Source organism: Microcebus murinus, chromosome X, assembly GCF_040939455.1.
Source record: "Microcebus murinus isolate Inina chromosome X, M.murinus_Inina_mat1.0, whole genome shotgun sequence".
In the NCBI taxonomy this organism is placed as follows: domain Eukaryota; kingdom Metazoa; phylum Chordata; class Mammalia; order Primates; family Cheirogaleidae; genus Microcebus; species Microcebus murinus.
In genome coordinates, this window is record NC_134136.1 from 4,338,467 (window position 1) to 4,362,973 (window position 24,507).

The 24,507-nt window shown below is 41.0% G+C and overlaps 1 protein-coding gene across 1 annotated transcript; it reads left to right on the top strand.

Annotated features, from left to right (window-relative positions):
- Positions 1-227: 227 nt before the first annotated feature.
- IGBP1 (immunoglobulin binding protein 1) lies at positions 228-24,211 on the top strand. The gene is made up of 6 exons (XM_012736240.2): positions 228-644; positions 1,019-1,312; positions 8,816-9,011; positions 9,736-9,815; positions 10,538-10,650; positions 23,724-24,211. The coding sequence occupies exons 1-6, from the start codon at positions 454-456 to the stop codon at positions 23,870-23,872; spliced, it is 1,023 nt and encodes a 340-aa protein (XP_012591694.1). The 5' UTR covers positions 228-453; the 3' UTR covers positions 23,873-24,211.
- The last annotated feature ends 296 nt before the right edge of the window (positions 24,212-24,507 follow it).

The window sequence follows — 24,507 nt, forward strand, 5'->3', positions numbered from 1 at the left end:
TGGAGTCTCCGGCTGCCCAGACTCCACCTAGGGAGCGACTGGCGAGGTAAGGCGCGCGCCCGACTGGCTCCCGAAACGCGCTGGCTCGCGCTCGCGCTCGCGCTCCGAATTCAGTCTCAGCACACCCGGGCCTCAGAGCCCACAACATTTCCCAGCCCAGTGTCGGCCACTAGGAACACATCGTGCTACAGCGCCTAGGGTTTTGCTTGTTTGTTTGTTCTTAACAGATGCGTTCGCCTTGTAACGGGCTGCGAGGTGAAATGAGTCTATGGAAACGGTTGCCAGGACCGGCAAACGGCCGTTCCCGGAAGTCCTTGCACGCTTTGGTAACAATGAAACGACTGGACCAATGCGGCGCCCTTTCCGGTTTTGTTCAGGCTCTGGGAGTTCTTTTTTAGCAAAGTTGCCTTTGACCCCGGAAGTGAGGTTTTCTGGGTTCCTCCCTCCTGCAAGATGGCAACTGCTGAAGAAGAGTTACTGGTGCCGCGACTGCCCGAGCTTTTCGAAACAGGCAAACAGCTCCTGGATGAAGTGGAAGTAGCGACTGAACCCACCGGCTCCCGGATAGTCCAGGACAAGGTGTTCAAGGGAATGAACCTCCTCGAGAAGGCTGCCGAAATGTTGTCGCAGCTCGATTTGTTCAGGTATGGGGAAGAGGGTGATAACGGCTGAGAACGAAGGTAATAATGGTTACCAAGGGTGGAGCCATTTCGCCTGGATGGAGGGGACCTTTAAGACTAAGAACCTTTTGTTCCTGCTTCCCACTGCGATCTTGTGTGCATTCCCCACCTCTCTTCCGAGATGATTGATAGCCCACGACTCTGCTCCCTGGTGTCGGCCCCCTGCATAGTCATTGGGTGTGAGTGCTCAGCTGCTTTCATTGAGTGGCACTGGCTGCTGTTCCCTGCACCTTCTCCCTTTGCCCCATTCCCAGCCCAGCCTTCCCCTCCTCCAGGAAGCAAGGGCCGCGGTTTAAATGCCCAGCCAGGCTTTACAGCCTCCTCTTTGCTCCTTTCAGCCAAAATGAAGATTTGGAAGAGATTGCTTCCACCGACCTGAAGTACCTGCTGGTGCCAGCGTTTCAAGGAGCCCTCACCATGAAACAAGTCAACCCCAGCAAGCGTCTAGATCATTTGCAGCTGGCTCGAAAACACTTTATAAACTACTTAACTCAGTGCCATCACTATCATGTGGCACAGTTTGAGCTGCCCCAAACCAAGAACAACTCAGCTGAAAATAACACTGCTAGTTCCTCCATGGCCTATCCTAGCCTCGTTGCTATGGCATCTCAAAGAAAAGCTAAAATAGAGAGGTGGGTCCATAACTGTAATCTGAGGGCTGCCCCATGGCAGTGCTGTTGGGAGGTGTGCATGATACTTTGGTGGGGGTAGGGGGTACAGAATGGCGTGTGTCACTCTCTTGGTTCTTATTGATCATAGGCCCTGGTGAGAGCAAACTTTCTGGAGTTTTTCAGAAATCCTCTGCCTTTGTTAAGGTGATCGCACCTACCCATCAGAACCCCTGCTATCTTGGGGTTGCCAACAGCAGCAGTGTAGTTTACCAAAGTGTCTCCCAACCTTTTCCACATCGCAGCATAGCAGTGTTCATATGGTACATTGGGGTAAATATTTCTAAAGGACACAGTATCTCAGAGCTGTAGTCCATTTTTGGGCCATTGCTTTAGAAGCTCTGTTCAGAGTACTGGATCAGATGTGTAACATCCTGATCTTAGTCCTGGCATAGCTTCATGGTGTGACCTTGAAAAAATTGCTTACTGTCTTCGTTTTTTAAAAAATTTAATGGATGTTTATGGTATCTAGGAACTATACTAGGTAATAATACTCACTGTAGGAAGTTTTCAAAACAGAAGACTTTTAAAAATTAAAAATAAGCCTTAGGCCAGGCACAGTGGCTCATGCCTGTAATCCTAGCACTTTGGGAGGCCAAGGCAGGAGGATTGCTTTATGCTAGGTGTTTGAGACCAGCCTGAAAAAGAGTGAGACCTCATCTCTAAAAAAAGAAAGAAAGAAAGAAAACATTAGCAAGGTGTGGTAGTGCACACCTGAAGTCCCAGCTACTTGGGAGGCTGAGGGAGGAGGATTGCTTGAGCCCAGGAGTTTGAGGTTGCAGTGAACTATAATAATGCCACTGTACTCTAGTCCAGGAGACAGAGACCTTGTCTTAAAAAAAATAAAATAGGCCTTAATGCTGGTACTCATAGGTGATCATTGTTAACTTTCTGATGTATCTTCTCTCAGATAGATATATCGTTATTAAGCTAATAAATTTGGAATAATATTGTAAATGTAGCTTTTTATTCTGGGTTTTGAAACTAACATTATTCTGTGAGCATTCCCCATGTATTTTGAAACCATGATATTTAATCATCATGTTAATATTCCATCCTGTAGTTGTATCATAATTATTTAAACTAATCTGTTATTGTCAGATATTCAGACTTTAAGGTTTTTTTGCTATTCTGAGTAATGTTATAAACAAACACCTTTAACTGCATCTGTTGCTGTTTACTTAGGATAGATTTCTAGAAGGACCAGTGACTGGGTTAAAGGGTTTGAATATTTTAAGGCTTTTGATACATAGTAACAATATTGCTTTCCACAATAACAAAGTTTCAGAGTATGTCTCACTGCATTTGTCCTGAATGTTAACACTTAGAAAATCCAATTGGGCAAGCAAAACAGTTATCTCATTATTTTGATTGGCATTTCTTTGGCCTGCAAGCTTGATTTTTGAACATTTTCCTTAAATGTCTGACAGATGAGACATCAGTGCTATCTTTATATTAACGGCTACCACATTCATATCACTACCCCAGACCTTCCTGACTTCAGACTCATACTTCCACCATACTTCATGGGCATTTCACAGACATGTAATAAATTCAGCCCTTGGCTTTTTTTTTTTTTTTTTTTTTTTTTTTCTTTTTTTTTTTGAGACAGAGTCTTACTTTGTTGCTCAGGCTAGAGTGAGTGCCATGGCGTCAGCCTAGCTCACAGCAACCTCAAACTCCTGGGCTCAAGAGATCCTCCTGCCTCAGCCTCCCGAGTAGCTGGGACTACAGGCATGCGCCACCATGCCCGGCTAATTTTTTCTATATATATTAGTTGGCCAATTAATTTCTTTCTATTTATAGTAGAGATGGGGTCTCGCTCTTGCTCAGGCTGGTTTCGAACACCTGACCTTGAGCAATCCGCCTGCCTGGGCCTCCCAGAGTGCTAGGATTACAGGCGTGAGCCGCTGCTGCGCCTGGCAGCCCTTGGCTTTTTAACACATTAACTGCCATGTGAGTTGTAGTTAACTAACGCTGGTTTTGAGCCTGGGGCCTCGTGAAGCAAAACCTGGGCAAATTTGCAGTTGGTTCGCAAAAATCTTACTTCTTCTTGTTCTTACTCTTAATATCAAAAATTTAATTCTGAAAACATGAATTAAATGAATAGAAGGCAATAACAAAATTTTCATTAAATTAGAAAGGATCATTTTGTTTTCAAAGTTTTTATTCTATTTTTATAATAAAACCCCATGGCCCCCAGGAAAAATTTTTTTTCTAATGTGGCAGTCAATGTGTTGAATTCCAAACGAGCCACCCATGCCGAAGTCATTACCATCCCAGTAAGTGCACCATCATTTGCCCAGGTTTTTAAGCCAGAAACCAAGGAGTTAGCTTCTATTCCTCCCTTATTCTGAATGTCCACATTCAGACCATCAGCAAGGCTTGTCAGTTCTAGCTACAAAAGATTGCCTCTATCCATTTACTTCTCTCCATCTCCACAGTGATACCTCAGTCTAGGCCACCTGAGATAGCCAAACCACTAATTCCAGGGTCCTGCATGATCTGGTGCCTGCCTCTTTCCAATCTCACTATGTGTCATTCCTCCCTTGTTCACTTTACTCCAGTCACAGTGGCCTTCTTTCAGTTCTTTGAACAGACCCAACTCTTTCCCTCTATACGATCTTTGTATGTGCTGTTCTCTTTACGTAGAATGCTCTTCATATGGTTAATTCTTTATCCTTTAGGTCTCATCTTAAATGTCATTCCTTGGAGAGGCTTTTCCAGACCAGTCTCTTAAATAATTAACATCTGTCATTCCTTTTGCCCCATTTTTGTTTCCTCCTCGGCACTTATCTTAGGTGCAGTTATTCATGTGTCTGAGTTTTGTCTCTTTCTTCTATTAGAATGTATACTCCACAGAGGCAGGATCCATTTCTCTCGTTCACTGTGGTATGCTTAGCATAGGGGCTGGCATATAGAGAAAGTATTCAAGCAACGTTCTTGACAAGCAAGAGAAACAACTCAAACATAGGGTAGATTTAGGTATGTACAAAGGAGATAATAGAGAGTCTAGTTTGGCAGAAGCTAAGAGTATTATGTTCAGAGGTCTGCATAAGGAAGTGATGTGTATAGAATGAAAGGAAAAAGGCAGAAAGACAAGATAATATGTTATGATGGTACTTCAAGTAGGAAGAAGTGATAAAAATTAAGTTACAGCTATCAGGGATACTACTTTTGCAAGAAGCATTTACATGATTAGAAAACAAATTACTCAGGTCCTTATTTACATTGTGGAAGTGCCCTCCACCCCCACCCATGACTTTAGATGTTAAGGCTATCCTAAAAAACCTAAATGGTATGTATGTCTTCTCTCTCCCAAAACCCATTTCTTCACATATATTCTGTAATTACCATCTTTCAGGAGTGAGTGTGAGTCTGGTTGATTAACACCTCTCCATTCTTTTGACAGAAATAGAGAAGTGGAAACTGGGTAAGTAAGGAGTCTAGTTTTAGATGATTTACTGAATTTAGGTCCTAAAGTGATAACTGGATAGCCATTTCCATAGACAGGTGGAAATGTGCAACTAACACATGTGACTGTTTTGTGGGTGATGTGAAAAATTTAGGAGCCTTCTGCTTTGGTGGGTGTGGATGAGTTTGCCAAGGAAAAAAAGCCAAGGATAAAACCTTGGAGCAAGTTACAGGAGAATGAAGAAGAAGGAAAGAACAATCAGAGGTAGGGGACTCAACAAGGTGCAGACAGAAGTATTTATAGAAGCCCAGAGAAGAGAGAGCAAATGTTATGTCCTCTTTGAAGCTTCTCGCTACCTATCCTGCCTCCCAGATACTGTAGCACTTAGTTAATGTTACTTGTCACAGCATAACTGTCAGTTTCTAGACTTGCAACTCCTTAAAGTCTGAGACCTTGACTAATTGTATCTTTGTATCCTGATTATATCATTGTATCCTTTGGTGCCTAACCCAGTAACCAGATCATAGTAGGTACTTAGAGGAGTCTTTGGGAGGGACAGATAGAGTAGTCAGCGAAAAGATGGAAGCAATCTGTTGTAGCAGAGAAAGCCTGGACTTTGCAGTCAGACAGACTAATCCAATTTCTACCACCTAATAGATGGGGCATCATTTAGCCCCTTCTGGCCTCAACTTCCTCATCAGCTAGCATTTATATTGCTTCTTACAAAGCATGTTCATATGTATTTTTCTATTTCATCCTCTTGACTCCATGAAGTAGACATTTTTATCCCCATTTTAGAGATAAGGAAATGAGCTGGAGAATTGACTTGCCCAAAGTTACATAGCTAGCAAGTGGCCAGGCCAGGCTTTAAACTCAAATCTTCAAATTCCCAGTTCTAGTGCTGTTCCTATTACAGCACAGAAAAGAGTGGTCATTTGAAAGTTTAGAGAAATAGTTGAGGTAAACTGTTTCTAATATAGAGCAAAGGCACCAGTAGAATGAAAAATTGTAGCTACTAATGTCAGAGAGGATGATCACTAGTGAGGGCTAGAAGAATGTGGCTGGGGACTACTAGATTAATAGCAAAAGTGGAATGGTAAAAACATTGCCATGGAAATGCCTTGGTAGAGACAGAATTAGCTCTGTCCCCATAAGGGACAAGAGTAAAGGAGGAAAGGTGAAGCTATGGAGATTTTAAGGTGAAGAGATAAATTGAATTCTATGCTGGCTGGCCATCTGATGAGCATAATGGTGGTATGGGGCCTCCACAAAAGATGAATATAAGGATGGCTGAGCAAGAGTGACCACTCAGCCAAAGTTTGATAACAGGGATTTGGAGTTGATCCATTTGACACAAATTTGTAATTCCTTAACTCCCTTCAGCAGCCTGGGAATAGAAAAAGGAAATGGTGAAAGTTGCAGAGTCAGAAGGGTCACAGGAGTAGGGGGATTTAGGGTAATAGGAAGTGTTTTCATGTAATGTAGAACAGTGATAAGGGTCTAGGATAATGTTTTTCAGTCTGTTTCTTAGAGCCCCAAGATTCCACTGCAGTGCCTGGATAGATGTTGGGAGCCCTCCTTTGATTTAACCAAAGAAGATTTTATCTGTTTATGGGAATTACATAAAAGCTCTCATTAGAAGAAAGTGTTCTTTTGCTAAGACAAAAAGGGTTTTAAAGCACTGGTATAAAAGAACAGGTGTTGAAAAGCTAGAGGTCTAAAAGATAAAGAGCAAAATCATAAAAGCAAGGAAGTAGACAAGGAAGGAGCAGAGAGTGCCATTAGGCCATATGCATGCAGAGGATGGAAAAAGCAAAAGAATCTTTATGCAGAGGACCACTGTATAAACCCCACATTTACCCTGGATTATATACATTTTAAGGTCCTCTCATATTTTTTCCTTATGACTTAGGTACATCCAGGAAAGAGAATGGGGGTAAGAGTGAGACTGGGGTTAAACATTCTCAAGTAATACCTCAAGAGCATTCATGAACTCGGAGTTAACCTTTGTAGTGTTTTACTCAGGAGGCTACCTATGATGATGGTGCGACATTTTATGACTTGTTGGGTAAAATGAACAGAAGAGCCTAAAAATGTTCATAATAGTGTTTTCAGAGCAGTGATTCTTGGCTTTGTGTGTGTGTGTGGGGGGGGGGCGGGGGGTCATGAACCCCTTCCCCCCACCTTTTTTTTTTTTTTTTTGAGACAAGAGTCTCACTATGTTGCCCGGGCTAGAGTGCGCTGGCATCAGCCTAGTTCATAGCAACCTCAAACTCCTGGGCTCAAGCAATCCTCCTGCCTCAGCCTCCCAAGTAGCTGGGACTACAGGCATGCATCACCAGACCCAGCTAATTTCTTTCTATTTTTGGTAGAGATGGGGTCTCGCTCAGGCTGGTTTTGAACTCCTGACCTTGAGTGATCCTCCCGCCTCGGCCTCCCAGAGTGCTAGGATTACGGCGTGAGCCACTGCACCCGGCCGACCCCTTCCCCTTTGATAACAACATCTCTCTTCAGCCAACAAAAGAAAAAGAAGAAAGGGGGGAAAGCATACACGTAGAGTTCTGTGTACAATTTGAAGTAGTTCAAGGACCACCCTCCCCCATGCTGAACTCTCTATGGACTTCCGGCTAAGACCCCTTGATTTAGGTGAAGACCTACAGAGAAGCATCTGATTTTAGAGGGTCTAGAGTGGGGTCTCGGGAGATATTTCAAGATAGTTGGAAATTTTGGCATTTTTCCTTGATCCCTCCCTTTCCCTCAAGCTCTTACAACCAATAAATCAACAAATCCTGTCATTATATATTTTAAATACAGCCTCGTCTCCCTACCTCCCTATTTCAGGTCACCATGTCTCACCTGCATTGTGGCAATATCCTCTTAATTGCTTCCCCTGCTTTCACCCTTGCCTTCCAGCCCACATTCCACACAATAGCCAGAGTGGCCCATATAAAGTCTTTTCATGTTTCTCTATTCTATCCATGTCATATGTTCTATTGAAAAGCCTCCAGTGGCTTTCCCATCTCAAAATACCATGGTATTTGATATTTTGGGTATCATGGCCTACAAGGTTCTACATGTTACGGCCCTGGCTGTCTGACCTCATTTCCTATCACTCTTCTTCATTCCATTTCAGCCATGCTGACCACTTTGTTATTTCTCAAACATGTCAAACCAGGCATTCTCCCATCCCCAGGGCCTTTGTATTTGCTCCTTGTCCTTAGAACACACTTCCAGATATCGACATAGCTTACTTACTTATTTTCTCAAAATCTTTGTTCAAACGTCTCTTCCTCAGAGAGGTCTCCTCTGACCACCCTGTATATAATAACACCTCTACTTTTGAACCATCACTCTATCTACTTGAGCTTGCTTTTTGCTGTTTCATAGCACTTATCACCACCTGACTCATCATCTATTTATTTTTGTCTTCTCCCACTAGAATGAAAGCTTCATGAGTGCAAGAACTTTCTTTTATACACTGCTGTGCCTCCACCACTGAGAATAGTGCCTGTCACACAGTGGGTACTCAGTAGTTATTTGTCAGATGAATGATAGATGACATACTAGAATGCATCCTGAAAAAGGCAGCTAGGGTGGTTATGTGTCCTTAGATTATATAAGGATGAATCAGAAGAGCTGGGAATGTTTTGCCCAGAAGAAAAGATGACTTTTAGGCTCCTTCATGAGGAATTCCTGCATCAATGGCAGGTAAACGACCCCTGAAGATTCTACAGTTCTTTGAAGTTGTAACTCCCAACTGGAAGCATTGTGGGATGCACCCACCATAATAAGAGTTAATGTAATCAAATGACCGAGGCACTCTGATCCCTAAAGATGATGGCAGGCCTTGACAAGATCAGATTACTTCTATATTTTAATGACTTCAGAATGTATTTCTCAGCCCCTGCTAGGCCCTTCCTTGCCTTGTAGCCTAAGGGAACTGCCTGGTGGAAAGCTCTGGGATATAGGCTGTATATTCCTGCCAAGTGGAAGTGGGCATACTTACTACTTGGTCATTTGCAGAGGCAAAATCTTATTGTGGCCTTTTTTAGATACAAACAGAAGAAGGAGGTGGAGCATAGGTTGGCTGCACTGAAATCTGCTGTGGAAAGTGGTCAAGCAGATGACGAGCGTGTTCGTGAATATTATCTCCTTAACCTTCGGAGGTGGATTGGTATCAGCTTAGAAGAGATTGAGAGCATTGACCAGGAGATGAAGATCCTGAGAGAGAAAGACTCTATAAGAGAGGTAAACCTGTCACTGCCTACATAGCTCAAAAAGCTACTGTCAGAGATTTGAATATTCTACAGGACAGTAATACAGTTAAAATCTTTTTAAGTCTCCATAAAAATCATTTTTGTTTTTCTTTTTTTGTTTGTGTGTTTTTGAGAGAGTCTCACTCTGTTGCCCGGGCTAGAGTGCCATGGCGTCAGCCTAGCTCACAGCAACCTCAAACTCCTGGGCTCAAGCGATCCTTCTGCCTCAGCCTCCCGAGTAGCTGGAACTACAGGCGTGTATCACCACGTCTGACTAATTTTTTCTATTTTTAGTAGCGACAGGGTCTTGCCCTTGCTCAGGCTGGTCTTGAACTCCTGAGCTTAAGCTGTCCTCCCACCTCCCAGAGTGCTAGGATTACAGGTGTGAGCCACCACGCCTGGTTTGGAGGAAGTATTTTAAAGTCAAGTAATGTTTTATTGTTATGTGATTCCTGGGAGAACTTTCTCCCTTTTTTACAAGCTCTTCTCATGCCCCCTCAGAAGAGCTAAGCAACCTCCACCATTAGTGTTCTGCTGCTAGATCTTGTTTTTTTCCCCAAAGAAGGCACAATGAATGCTGCTATATCTCAGAGACTGATAAATACAAACTGAGGGATTTTGAATCCAGAGCTTTTTAAGCACCTGAAGACTTAAGAGCCTGCATAGTAGGGTGGGCAAACTGACAAATGCACCTCTGATAATTAATTTCCTTTCAGGCATCAACTTCTCCCTCATCTCTTCAGGAGAGGCCTCCAATGAAACCCTTCATTCTCACTCGGAACAGGGCTCAAGCCAAGTAGGTAGTACTAGAAAGTGGTTTACTTTCCACCCCCTTGCTTTGATGGCTCAGTGGCAATGCATGAGTAACACAGAATGGGTGCTGTTGAAAAGTCATGGCTTCACCCATGGAGGCTGTTCTTTCATCAAAGGGATGTTATCTTTCCTGAAACTTTCTCCATGTCTGTCTTCCACAGACATTTCCTTTACAAACTCGAGATTAAAAATAGTCTCAAAAGGAGACAAATAAATAAAACAAAAAAAGAAAGACTCTAATGGAGAATTATATGCTTTAAAGGTTTTTTTTTTCATTATTGCCACTCTTTTTGCCTTCACCTGTAATTCTCAAAAGGATGTATTTGTCTATGATTTAATTCTGAGTTCTTGAGATGCTTTTTCTATAGGGTGGCAGGAGAATCTCCTTTTCTGTACATTTAAGAGCCACCAACTATAAATACCCATTTCACAGTGTCATCACTGCTCTGTGGGACACTGGCCTCTGGGATTGCTTATTGGGAGATGATCCTGGGCTATTTACCTTCTCATGAAAGCTCTATACTTTAATGCCCCTTTGTGGATTCCTCCCCCCCCCCCACGTATCCTCACATGAGTTTGTACAACTCCTCAGAAGATGGCTGGGTAGGGAAACATGACTGAAGCAGACAGGCCTTGTCATTAAAGAAAAGAGCCTTTTTAATGCTATTTTTATTTCGTTTTCTAAATGCAATGTGATTTTTGCAGAGTATTCGGAGCTGGTTATCCAAGTCTGGCATCTATGACAGTGAGTGACTGGTATGATCAACGTCAGAAATATGGAGCATTACCAGATCAGGGAATACCCAAGGCATCATCAGGTATGAAAAGGTGGGAGGGAAATGGTTGTACTGCTGGTCTTTTACTCCCTAGCCATTAAATTCTGACCAAGTATTGTTGCCCTTTAAGAGCAGAAGTAGTCTGAACAAAGATTCTGAGTGCAGTATTATGTTTATTAAGGTAAATAGCAAATGATTTGAGGAGGATGGGGCTAGTAGCAGCGTAGTTTTTTAATCTCTCCAATGTCATGATACAAAAACAGCAGCCACATGGCAAAATAAAAAATCTGTGGGCAGCAGTTCTCCTTCTGGTAATGTCAGAGTAGGTTGTATCAGGCCAACCCCTTATACAAATAACAATTACAAACCAAACCAAATATTATCAGAAAGCTACCTGAGGGCCCTAAAGAGTGACCAAAAGCAGGTATAAACTGAAGGGCAGTTAACACATAGAGGGAGGGAATGGTACTTGGAATTCCTTGAGGCAGCGACTTTAACTTACTGTATTCTTAGTGCCCAACTTGGTAATTCGATCATAGTAGGTACTTGGAGGTGTTTTTGGAAGGGAAAGATGGAGAGAGGGTGGTCATCAGAAAGGTGAAAGCAATATGATGTAGCAGAAAAAGCATGGCCAAGGCCGGGCGCGGTGGCTCATGCCTGTAATCTTAGCACTCTGGGAGGCCGAGGTGGGCAGGTAGCTCAAGGTCAGGAGTTCGAAACCAGCCTGAGCAAGAGCAAGACCCCATCTCTACTATCAATAGAAAGAAATTAATTGGCCAACGAATACTATATATATAGGAAAAATTAGCCGGGCATGGTGGTGCATGCCTGTAGTACCAGCTACTTAGAAGGCTGAGGCAGGAGGATCGCTTGAGCCCAGGAGTTTGAGGTTGCTGTGAGCTAGGCTGACACCACGGCACTCACTCTAGACCGGGCAACAAAGCGAGAGACTGTCTCAAAAAAAAAAAAAAAAAAAAAAAAGAAGAAAGAAAAAGAAAAGAAAAGAAAAAAGAAAAAGCATGGCCAGACCTGGGGTAACCAGTCTAACTCCTACCACTTAATAGATAGAGCATTATCTGTTAATCCCATCTGAGCCTCTGTTTTCTTATCTCATGTACTATCTTATTGGATTCTCTTAACAACCCCATGAAACAAACATGCTTATCCTCGTTTTAAGGTGAGGAAGTAGTTGCCAAGGACTGACTAACCAACCCATAGCTAGAAAGTGGCCAGCTAGTATTTAAATTCAGACATTCAAATTCTCAGTTTCAACGCTGTTACTACTATAGGAGGGAAAAGAGAAGAGTGATAATTTGAAAGCGTTTCCTGCTCTTTTATAGCTTCACACCTGTGGGCAGGCTGCATTTGCTGTGGTGTGGGGTAACTAAAACTTCTACAGAAACTTGCAGTCTTATTGATTGAGAAATGAGAGAACCGAGTTCAGGGTGAGTATAGCAACTGAAAAGTGAGGGAGAATGTCCCAGAAAGGAGAGAACCACAAAAGAGAAGCCCTCATTCTGTGTATAAACCCCACTGAAACCCCTGGCTGACTATGCATACACAGAATAGACTCGAAACACCTCAGCTAAGGCTAAAATAACTAAATGGAGAATTCAGCTATTGCCCAATGCAAGGGAGATAGAATTTGGTAGTTTGGTTTTAGACAAGTTAATTGCCTGCTAAAATGAAAAATCAGGAATGAAACAAAATTCAGAATCTCTACAGTATATTATTTATAATGTGTAGGATTTAACCCTAAGCTATTAGACATAAAAAAAAAAACCTAGGAAAATGTGACTTATAACTCAAGAGTAAAGGCAGTCAATGGATACCAACCCCAAGATAACTCAGATGTTGGAATTAGCAGACAAGGATTTTAAAGCAGCTGTTACTTCTGTGCTCAGGGTCAGAGAAGAAAAATATACTTGTAATGAATGAAAAGATAAGAAAGCTCTGCAGAGAAATAGAAACTATACACAAAAACATTCTGGAACTGAAAAAATACAGTATCTGAAATTTAAAAATCACTGGATGAGTTTAATAGCAGATTGTCAAAGACAGAAGAAAGTGTCAGTTAACTTGAAGATCAATAGAAATTATTCGATCTGAAAAGCAAAGATTGGGGAAAAAGTAAACAGTACCTTAATGACCCATTGGAACAATGTGAAAAGGTCTGACATACATGCAATTGGAATATCAGTAGGAGAGAAGAAAGGTAAAGGGACAGAAAAAATTTGAAGTGGTTGTTGAAGATTTCCCAAAATCTGTATAACACAAATTTACAGATTCAGAAATCTCAGCAAACCCTGATAGGTTAAATACAAAGAAAATCACACATAGGCACATCGTACTCAAACTAAAAACCAAAGAAGAAAATTTTGAAAGCAGCCAGAGATAAAGTCCATATTATAAGAACAAAGATATGAATTGTTGCTGGCTTTCCCATTAGAAACGGTGGGAGCTGAGACAATGGAACATCTTTAAAGTCCTGGCGGTGGGAGAACCCTGTCAACCTATAATTTTATGCCCAGGGAAAATATCTATAAAAATGAAGGTGAAATTAAGACATTTTCAAATAAAAGGTAAAAGAATTCTTCATTAGAAAACTGGCATTAGAGAAATGCTGAAGGAAATTCCTTAGGCTGAAGGGAATGATACCAGTTAGAAACTTAGATATTCAAGGAGTGAAGAGCAGCAGAAATGGTAACTATGTGGATAAATACAAAGGACTATCCTCACACACACACCTAATTTTTAAAACTATATATAGCTTCTTAAAGCAAATTGTAATACTGTCTTGTGGGATTTGTAATGTAATAGATGTGATACATGTGACAGCTATAGCAAAAAGGACAGAGTAAATGGAATTACTTTGTGAGATTCTTCTATTTTAGGTGAACCAGTACATATTAACTGTTGTTGTGTAACAAATTACTCTAAAACTTAGCAGCTTAAAATAATAAACATTTATTATATCACACAGCTTCTGAGGGTAAGAAATCCAGGAGCAACTTAACTAGGTGGTCCTGGCTCGGGATTTCTCATGAGGTTACAGTCAAGTTGTTAGCTGGGGCTGCAGTCTTCTGGAAGCTTGGTTGGGACTGGAAGATCTGCTGCCAGGCTCATTGGTGTGGCTGATGGCAGGAGGCCTCAGCACATGGGTCTGTCTGTCCATAGGCATGGCAGCTTCCTTTCCCCAGAGTGAATGATTTGAGAGAGAACGACCAAGAGCAAAAGCCTCGGTATGTTTTATAACCTAATGTTGGAAGTGACATACTATGACTTCTGCACATTCTGTTGGTCATATAGACCAACCCTGATATAGGTGTGGGAGGGGACTACATAAGAGTATGAATACCAGGAGGCTGGGATCATCGGACACCATCTTCAAGGCTACCTACCACATGGGAAATTAGAGACGAATATTGTATTTCCTAAAGCAACCACTTAAAAAAATAATGCATCCAGAGAATGAAAAGGCTAGCCATAGACTGGAAGAAAGTATTTGCAAAAGACATATCTGACAGTGGACTATTATCCAGAATATATGAAGAACTCTTAAAACTCAACAATAAGAAAAGGAACAGCCTGACTAAAAAGTGGGCCAAAGACCTTAACAGACCCCTCAACAAAGAAGATATACAGATGGCAAATAAGCATATGAAAAGATACTCCATATCGGCCGGGCGCTGTGGCTCACGCCTGTAATCCTAGCTCTTGGGAGGCCGAGGCGGGCGGATTGCTCAAGGTCAGGAGTTCAAAACCAGCCTGAGCAAGAGCGAGACCCCGTCTCTACTATAAATAGAAAGAAATTAATTGGCCAACTGATATATATATATATAAAATTAGCCGGGCATAGTGGCGCATGCCTGTAATCCCAGCTACTCGGGAGGCTGAGGCAGAAGGATCACTCGAGCCCAGGAGTTTGAGGGAGTTTGAGGTTGCTGTGAGCTAGGCTGACGCCACGGCACTCACTCTAGCCTGGGCAGCAAAGCGAGACTCTGTCTCAAAAAAAAAAAAAAAAAAAAAAAAAAAAAAAAAGATACTCCATATTATATGTCATCAGGATAATGCAAATTAAAACAACAATGAGATATACCTATGTCATTGCCTATCTCAACGGCCAAATTCAGAATACCTTAAATGTAAATGGAATAAACCTTCAAATTAGAAATCAGGGGTTGATTATCAGGCTGAGCTGCATGCTGTCTATAAGAGATGCATTTTAAATGTAAAACATAGATTGGTTGAAAATACATAGGTTGAGCACCCCAAATCTGAAAACCCAAAATGCTCCAAAATCCGAAACTTTTTGAGCTCTGATGTGATGCTCAAAGGAAATGCTCATTGGAGCATTTTGGATTTTAGATTTTTGGATTTGGGATGCTCAACCAGTAAGTATATAATGCAGATATTCCAAAATCTGAAAAAATCCAAAATCCAAAACACTGGCCTCAAGCATTTTGGGTAAGGATTACTCACCTCTGTTATGCTAACAGTAAGCATAAGAGAGTTGCAACAGCTATGGTAATATCAGATAAAAGGTATTTCATAATATCACATATAGTACTATCAGATAAAAAGTATTCAAGGCAAAAGGTATTCCTGGAGATTTTAGAAGGATATCTTTTTAATTGCCCCTTTCTTTTATCAGGAATAGAAGAAAGGGGCAATTTATCAGGAAGATATAGCAATCATAAATGTGTTTGTACCTAATGAGCATCAAAGTACATGAAGAAAAAATTTGACAGAATTAAATGTAGAAATAGACATATCTATAATTATAGTTAAAAGTTTTAATACCTCTCTTTCAGTAATTGATAGAATTGCTAAATAAATCTGTAAGGACACAGAATATCTGGTTAACACTATCAGCCAGCTTAACCTATTTGATGTTTATAGAATGACTATCCCACAACTGCAAAAATACAGGCATAACTCAGATATTGCAGATTTCCTTCCAGACCACCACAGTAAAGAGAATATCACAATAAAGTGGAGTCATACTTTTTAGTTTTCCAGTGCATATAGAAGTTATGTTTACACTGTACTGTCATCTGTTAAGTGTACAATAGCATTGTGTCTTAAAAAAAAAAACAATGTACATATTTTAAAACTAATTTATTGCTAAAATGCTAATGGTCATCTGCACTTTAGTGAGTTGTAATCTTTTTACTAGTGGTGGGGTTTTGCCTCGATGTTGATGGCTACTGACTGATCAGGGTGGTAGTTGCTGAAGGTTGGGGTGGCTGTGGCAGTTTCTTAAAATAAGGAACAATGAAGTTCGCCACATTGATTGATTCTTCCTTTCACAAAACTGCATCACATATGTTTGATAGCATTTTACCCACAGTAGAACTTCTTTCAAAATTGGAGTCAATCCTTTCAAACCCTGCTGCTGCTTTATCAACTACGTTTATCTAATATTCTCAATCCTTTGTTGTCATTTCAACAATGTTCACAGCATCTTCACCAGGAATAGATTCCATCACAAGAAACCACTTCCTTTGTTCATAACAAGCAGCTCATCATCCATTCAAGTTTATTGCAATATTGGAGCAATTCAGTCACACCTTCAGGCTCCACTTCTAGTTCTCTTGTGATTTTTACCACATCTGCAGTTAATTCCTCCCGCTGAAGTCTTGGACCCTTCAAAGTCATCGGAGGAAAGTTGGGAATCCACTTCTTCCAAGCTCCTGTTAATGTTGATATTTTTTTGACCTCCTCCCATGAATCACAGATGTTCTTAGTGGCATCTAGAATGGTGAATCCTTTCTAGAAAGTTTTCAATTTACTTTGCCCAGATCCATCAGAGGATGGATCACCATCTATGACAGCTATAGCCTTACAGAAAACATTTCTTAAATAATAAGACTTGAAAGTTGAAATTACTTCTTGAACTATGGGCTGCAGAATGGATATTGTGCTAACGGGCATGAAAACAACATTAATTTCCTTGTGCATTTCCATCAGAGCTCTTGGGTGACCAGGTGCATTGTCAATGAGCAGTAATATTTTGAGAGGAATCTTTCTTCTGAGCAGTAGGTCTCAGCAGTGGGCTTAAAATATTCAGTAAACCATGTTGTAAACAGATATACTGTCATCCAGGCTTTCTTGTTCCATTTCTAGACCGCGGGCAGGATAGATTTAGCATAATTCTTAAGAGCCCTAGGATTTTCAGAATGGTAGATGAGCATTAACTTCAATTTAAAGTCACCCCTAATAAGAGAGTCAGCCTGTCCTTTGAAGCTTTAAAGCTAGGCACTTACTTGTTTTCTCTAGCAATAAAAGTCCTAGATGGCACCTTCTTCCAATATAAGGCTGTTTCATCTACATTGAAAATCTGTTTACTGTAGCCACCTTCATCAGTTATCTCAGCTAGATCTCTCAACTAGCTTCAAACTTTTCTTCTGCAGCTTCCTCCCCTCCCTCTCTCAGCCTTCATAGAATTGAACAGAGTTAGAGCCTTGCTCTGGATTAGGCTTTGGCTTAAGGGAATTTTGTGGCTGGTTTGATCTTTTATCCAGATCACTAAAACTTTGTCCATGTCAGCAATAACACTGTTTTGCTTCCTTATCATTTGTGTGTTCACTGGATTAGGATTTTAATTTACTTCAAGAACTTTTCCTTTGCATTCACAACTTGGCTAACAATTGTAACATCAAAGATCACAGATCATCACAAAGGATAAAATAATGAAAAAGTTTAGAATATCATGAGAATTACCAAAATGTGACACAGAGACACATTTGTGAGCTCATGCTGTTGGAAAAACGGCACTTAAAAGGCTTGCTCGATGCAGAGTTGCTACAAACCTTTGATTTGTAAAGTACGCTGTGAAGCATAGTAAAGCAAAGCACAATAAAACAAGGCATGCCTTCACCTTCTTTTCAAATGCCCCATGGTGCATTCATCAAGGTAGACCATATACCAGGTCATCAAATAAGTCTCAATAAATTTTCAAAATTGAATTCACACTGAATATGTTCTCAGACCACAATAGAATTAAATTAGAAATCAATAACATACATAGAAGATCCCCAAATATTTTAAAATTAAACAGCATACTTCTAATAACCTATGGGTCAAAGAAGAACTCAACAAGGAAAATTAGAAAATACTTTCAACTGGGAATAAGTTCAAGAGCTCTATCATACAGCATAGTGACTATGTTAATGACAATATATTGTATTCTTGAAAAATATAAAGATAGTGGATGTTAAATGTTCTCACTGCAAAAGTATGTGAGGTAATGCATTTGTTGGTTAGCTAGATTTGACTGTCCCACAATGTGCATATACTTCAAAACATTGTACACAATAAATACATATAATTTTATCTGTCAATTTAAAAATAAAATACTTTGTATTGAATGATAATGAAAGTTGCTGTCCTAGGTGCTGGGCAAAGTGGTCCTCGTCTCTGCTCTAGGGTTAACAGCCTTGCTGGAGGTAAAGACAGACATTTAGAAAGACAGAAAGGGTCCGGGCTTGGTGGCTCATGCCTGTAATTCCTAGCACTCTGGGAGGCCGAGGCGGGAGGATCACTCCAGGTCAGGAGTTCAAAACCAGCCTGAGCAAGAGCGAGACCCCTCTCTACTAAATATAGAAAGAAATTAATTGGCCAACTAAAAATATGTAGAAAAACTTAGCTGGGCCTGGTGATGCATGCCTGTAGTCCTAGCTACTCGGGAGACTGAGGCAGGAGGATCACTTAAGCCCAGGAGTTGGAGGTTGCTGTGAGCTAGGCTGACACCACAGCACTCTCTGTCTAAAAAAAAAAAAAAAAAAAAAAAAAATGAATACAACAGAAAATGCCTTACTAATATAATAAGAAAGAAAATTTTAAAAATAGAAACAAAGATAAATAGGATTTGAGAAAAAATATTAAAGATAGCAAATAAGAGCTTCCATATGGATTATCTTCCATGTAGGATTATCTGAAGAAGAAAACCAAAGCAAAGAAAAACAATAACTGCTAAAAAGCTAATATTAAGGAAACTTTCCTGAAACTGAAAAGAAAAAAGTGGGTGGATACTTCTTGGTATTGGATGTGACATAGGCCACAGGCAACTGCAGCAGTGCCATGTTCCAGGGCACAGGTGCTCAGAGTGGCTGTGGCACTGGGGTCCTGGGCTCAGTGTCTTGTTGAAACTACAGTGGCACCTGTGATGTGGGCACAAGATTCACCCTCTTAGGCACAGGTGGATGTGCTGTCCCACCAAACCAAGACCTAGGACTCTGAGGTACTTCCCAGTAGCTCAGGCCTGGGAGCAGGGATGTAGCTGTGATTCTCATGCTGGGGGTCAAGGCACAGTACTGGCACAGCTCTGGGAAGAAGGGGAGTTCTGGAGCTAACAGGGCACAGTGGCAATTCGGGCACCAGGAGAGAGACTGTGTAGTAGTGACTGGACACTGGAGTGGTCACAGCAGTGGCCCAGGCCCTGTGAGGCCAGGTGCAGTGGCACAAAGAGCCTGGGATGGTGGGGCACAGCTGCGGCATGGGCTCTAGGGGGTGGAGAGCAGTGCAGTGTTGGCTTCACTCCCCAGGGCAGTGGGGCACCTCAGCTGCTCAGACTCTGGAGAACTGGTCCAGATCCAGGAAAGTGAGACATTGCAGCTGTTCGGCACAGAGGGCAGGGTGTACAGATTAGCCAAGGTTGTGTTTCCCTGAGGGGCCAGGAGCCATGAACTACGTGGGCTGGGGCACCAGGGTCATAGTTGCTCCCCTGGGCCAAGGCACTCCAGTTCTTTTGGGTTGAGGCACTAGATTGGTTCAGGTGCCAAGGTGGTGTGGCTGCTCACTTGACTTAGGCACAGCTTTTCCACCCAGCCTGAGTGCCTGGTCCCAAAGGGCAGGGCCCTCTGTGGGCTGGGACACGACGGTCACTCGATAAGAAAAATCACACCGTGTACCTGAGAATTTTGACCCAGAATGACCAACAAGATACATTCTGATACAATTACTAAACCTTTAAAAAATGCCATGGACATTTCTCCAAAAATAGCAGGTGATTTATAAAGGAAAGAACTTAGATTATTCTCAAATGTTTCAACACTTTATGCCAGAAGAAAATGGAGTAGCAGACATTTAAGATGCTCAAAGGGAAAAAATGTGAGCCGAGAACATCATATCTGGCAAAACTGACTTTAAAGTATAAAGGGTATTGGCATTTATCAACATGCAGGAATTCGAGAAATAATTGTTCCCATGATCCCTTCCCGAGATATTTGCTAGAGAATGAGCTTCAGACAATCGAAATGACGAGAGAGGCATTGACATAACTAACGACTGGTAGTGAGTGTTAAATGTACAGCTACTTGTAGAGTTAAGACTAAATGAGAGTGAAAGAGGAGAAAGTAGAGTATGTAATGCCTATGTGCTCGGATAATGTAGATGTAATGTAGTATGACTGTTTTTAAAAATGGAAAAATAGGGAAAGCATATGCAAAAATACTTAACAGTTCTCAGCAGTTATATTGGTGGCAATGTTAGTGTTGTTATTCTAAGACTGTATAATTTATACAATATAAATGAGGAATTATGAGATACTCTATCCTCTTTGAGAACTAGGACTTTCAGTATGGAAAAATACAGATGTAAATCAAAAGAATTTAGGATTTTTTTAAAAGAAAAACTGTGTAGTCCTGAATATGTACTCATGTACTCATGAGAAATACCCAAAGGAAAAGAAGTCATTTTATCAAAAAGACACCTGCACTTGAATGTTTATTGCAGCACTATTTACAATCACAAAGATGTGGAATCAACCTAAGTGCCCATCAATTTATGAGTGGATTAACAAAATGTGGGGTGTGTGTGTGTGTACACATACACAAGGAGTACTACTCAACCATAAAAAGGAATAAATTAATGTCTTTTGAAGCAGTTTGGATCAGACTGGAGACCATTATCTTAAGTGAAGTATCTCAGGAATGGAAAAACAAACACCACATGTACTCTCTAATATTTCAGAACTAATCGATGGGCACAAAGAGAAGTAAAGGTCATTGGAAATCAAGAAGGGGGGAGGGGGAAAGAGCGGAGGAGTAAAAACCTACCTGTCAGGTACAATGGACAATATTCAGGTAATGGGCACACTAATAGCCCTGACTTAAGCATTATGAAAGCTATCCATATACTCAAAACATTTGTACCCCCTTAATATTTTGAAATGTTCTAAAAAAGTAAACACACACACACCCCTCTACTTTATCCACTGAAAAGCCTTAGAAACAAGGACCAGCCCAGTAGCAATGAGTATACCTAGTGACCCCAGTTATGGTATTGAAATAACCATTCCCATTAAAAGAAATCAGGATGTCTTATAGAAATAGCTAATTCCAAGTCTGGGGCAGGAAATGTGGAAGATGAGCTTAGAACAACTTGTCATAAAAGATAGGAAAGATGCTTTCAAAGACTACTGGGGTCATATCAAAAGGACTCAGGAGCCAATTTGAAGATGTTTCTACTGGCCAATTTGCCTCCAGAAAGGATAATTGATAGTAACAACAAGTACATCCAGTGCCTAAAGCTTAGTTTCTAATACTATTCTCCAAAAGGAACCAGGGCTACTTGGAGAAAGGGCTGATTCTAGGGTTGGGGCAGGAAATGTACAAGATCAGCCTGGAGCATCCTGTAGTACAGGCACTCCTCGACTTAAAATGGGGTTACGTCCTGATAAACCCATCGTAAGTTGAAAATACTGTAAGTCAAAATTGCATTTAATACTCCTACCCAACATCATAGCTTGGCCTAGCCTACCATAAACATGCTCAAAACACTTAACATTAGCCTGCAGTTGGGCATCTGTAGGCTAATGCCTACAGATCATCTAACACAAAGCCTAGTTTATAATAAAGTGTCGAATGTCTCAATTTGAAGTACTATTTTTACTGAATGCATATCACTTTCACACCGTCATAAAGTTGAAAAAATCACAAGTTGGGATCATATTTCCTAGAAAATGAAGAAGAGCTCAAAAAATTAAACAATTCAGGTGTTAAAGGGACGTAAGAGCCAGCTGAAAACTCTCATTGGCCAAAACTAGAAGAATTTGAGCAGGAAAATAAATAACAGTATTGGATTATAACAAAGAATAAAGTAAATACCCATGAGTCCATTGCTATAGAAATAAATGATTGAATAAATAAATGAGGGAAGAGAGACAAATGTCCCCTACAAAAAAATTTCAAATAATTTATGTAGATACTTCCGCTTCAGGGAGGTGGAGCATAACTCCTCACCCGGTAAGTACGGGTTGTGCTTAGTGACCTGCTTCTGAAGACTGCAGTGTGGAAGGATGGAGAAGAGTAACTTCACAGTTGGAAACCCTACAAACGCTACCTTGGTCAGGTGATCGGGGTTATTAGTGAGAAGTCAGGTTGCTGGCATGTACCCTTGAAAAGAGATGTAAGGACTGTCGCCTTTTTGAACCCCCCCCCAAATTAATGGGTCCTGCAATTATGCATCAACAGCTGCTAACATCACAACAAATGAGACACATGCCTCCTGATGAAGGAACACAGCAACACCTATAATCATGTGGAAGGGATCAAACCTGAGTCAGATCAAGCCTCTGTATCCCGATGCCAATCTGTAGGAAATACAGAACATGTTGGACTGCATCTTCATTATGCTAATCAGCAAAATCCAGGCTTTGGGAAATGCTACAGGTCAAATGCCCCAGCTTCTTCAATAAATAACTCAGGAAAGAAAGGGGTGGAGGAGGAACTTGTAGATTTAAAAATATATCAAAGTATTTTTAAATAGGCAAGGCTAACCTTAAAAGCATGCTGTGTGAAAGAAGTCAGACACAAAAGACCAGGTATTGAGTGTACAGGCCTACCACCCTGAAGGCATCTGATCTCAGAAACTAAGCAGGGTCAAGCCTGGTTAGTACTTAGATGGAAGACTACCCAGGAATACCGGGTGCTGCAGTCTGTTAAAAAAATATATGCATGTATTACATTGATTCCATTTATACGAGATGTCCAGAATAGGCAGATCTATAGAAACAGAAAGCAGATTAGTGGTTCTAGGGGCTTGAAGGAAGAGGAATTCACAGTAAGCACCACAAGGGATCATTTAGGGGTGATAGAATTTTTTAATTGGATTGTGGTAATGGTTATACAAGTCAGTACTAAAAAATATAATTGAGTGAAAAATGTATAAATGGACAACTATGGAGTGTGTGTGTGTGTATATATACATATATATATATCATGTATATGTATATCATGTATATAAATTTGTGTGGTTTCCTGTCTTTTATTTGACAATAAAAGGGTTAATAAAAGAAATGAACACCAGACTCCTAAGCTGTTAGAAGAGATCAGAGATCAGATCCCTACATATTTCATTCTTTATCATTATAATAAGAATAATTCTTGGATGGATAAATTCATACCTAATGAGTACGGTGCACGATGTCTGGGGGTTCGGCATACTTGTAGCTCTGACTTGGGTGGTGCAAAGGCCCAAAGTGTTTGTATCGCCATAATACTCTGAAATAAAACAGAAAGAGTATTTCTCATGGGCAAACTCAAGGTGGCTAGGAAAATGCTGCTTTACCTCATAAAGGGGGAAAATAATGCAAAAGAGAGATGGAACAGTTTAATTTTTTTTTTGGGTGTACACTGCACAATAAGTGCCTGTTTCAAGCACGTGCACAAAATAACACATAGGCATCCTTGTCTAGTAAGTCCAGCTGCCCTCTGATTTTCGGTGTCACACACACAAATATACGTATAATTATAATAAAGGAAATGGATAGAGGAGGAAAAGTCACCTGCAATCCTACCTGCCTGGCAATTTACAAATCATAAAATCAGTTTTTTTTACTCTAGTGTGTAGAATTCATTCTGAGGGGCACCTTTTATGTTTTTGCCTTGTTGTAGAAACCACTCAGAGCATCCTTTCTTACTATTATTTAACAGGTGATATTATAAGTAACAAGTACTCTCCGCACTTCCATTGGCCCTGGGTAGGCAGCTGGCTCTCTTCATGTCCTCATTGCAAGTGGTTGTGTTCAGAGTGGAGCTGAGGCTCCTAGCGTAGCTTATTAATACTCCCTCAATTTCTCACACACCCCCTTTCTCATTTTTCTATTTTAGTGGAGTTCAAAAGGGCAGCCCAGCAACAGGAAGATCAAGAACAAAAGGAGGAAGAAAATGATGAGCAAACACTCCATAGAGCTCGGGAATGGGATGAGTGGAAGGACACCCATCCTAGGGGCTACGGCAACCGACAGAACATGGGCTAATCTTTCCACAACACAACAGGACTACAGGTGCACACCTTCCCCACCAAGGAAAACTGTGCTGTCTTCCCCTCCCTGGGCACCTGCTTCCGCTGTCTACAACGAAAGCAAAGATGCTGAATCTTGCTTTGCGTTCGGTAAAGTCTCAAACGATTGTGTGTATTTGTACCCTAGATGATGAGCCAGCAATCTTGTTTTGGCATTATCATCCTCATCATGGTGTATTCCAATTTCTTAAGTACAAAGAACACTCAGAAATGGCTCTATATAATCAATGGCTGTATTAATTCTCCTTAAAAAAATAATAAAAAGTCCCTAATACTACGTGAGCCCGTGCAAAAATGTGGACATCAGTTGCTTTTTTTTGAGAGGGGAGCAAAGGCATTGAGCTGTGGGTTTCTGGGCTTATGGAGAAATCCCAGTCATCTTCCCGTGATCTGGGCAGTGAATTGCCCCACATCAGAGGTGCCCAGACTGTCTGCCTCCTGGGTATATGGCGCAAAGCTGTATGAGCAACACCCTGTACTGTGAAATAACCCAGCACTCTAGAAGGAGAGGGCACGAAAGCCAAGACTTTGCCACACAGCACTATTTTCAGGAATTATAGCTGTAGGAGAATGGATAAATGGTTAAAGTTT

Bases quoted from the DNA above. Each gene is read 5' to 3' on its own strand.
- IGBP1 (XM_012736240.2), top strand. From the start codon at position 454: ATGGCAACTGCTGAAGAAGAGTTACTGGTGCCGCGACTGCCCGAGCTT. The intron at 1,313-8,815 runs GTGGGTCCATAA...GGCCTTTTTTAG, and splicing joins AGAAAAGCTAAAATAGAGAG to ATACAAACAGAAGAAGGAGG. The intron at 9,012-9,735 runs GTAAACCTGTCA...ATTTCCTTTCAG, and splicing joins AGAAAGACTCTATAAGAGAG to GCATCAACTTCTCCCTCATC.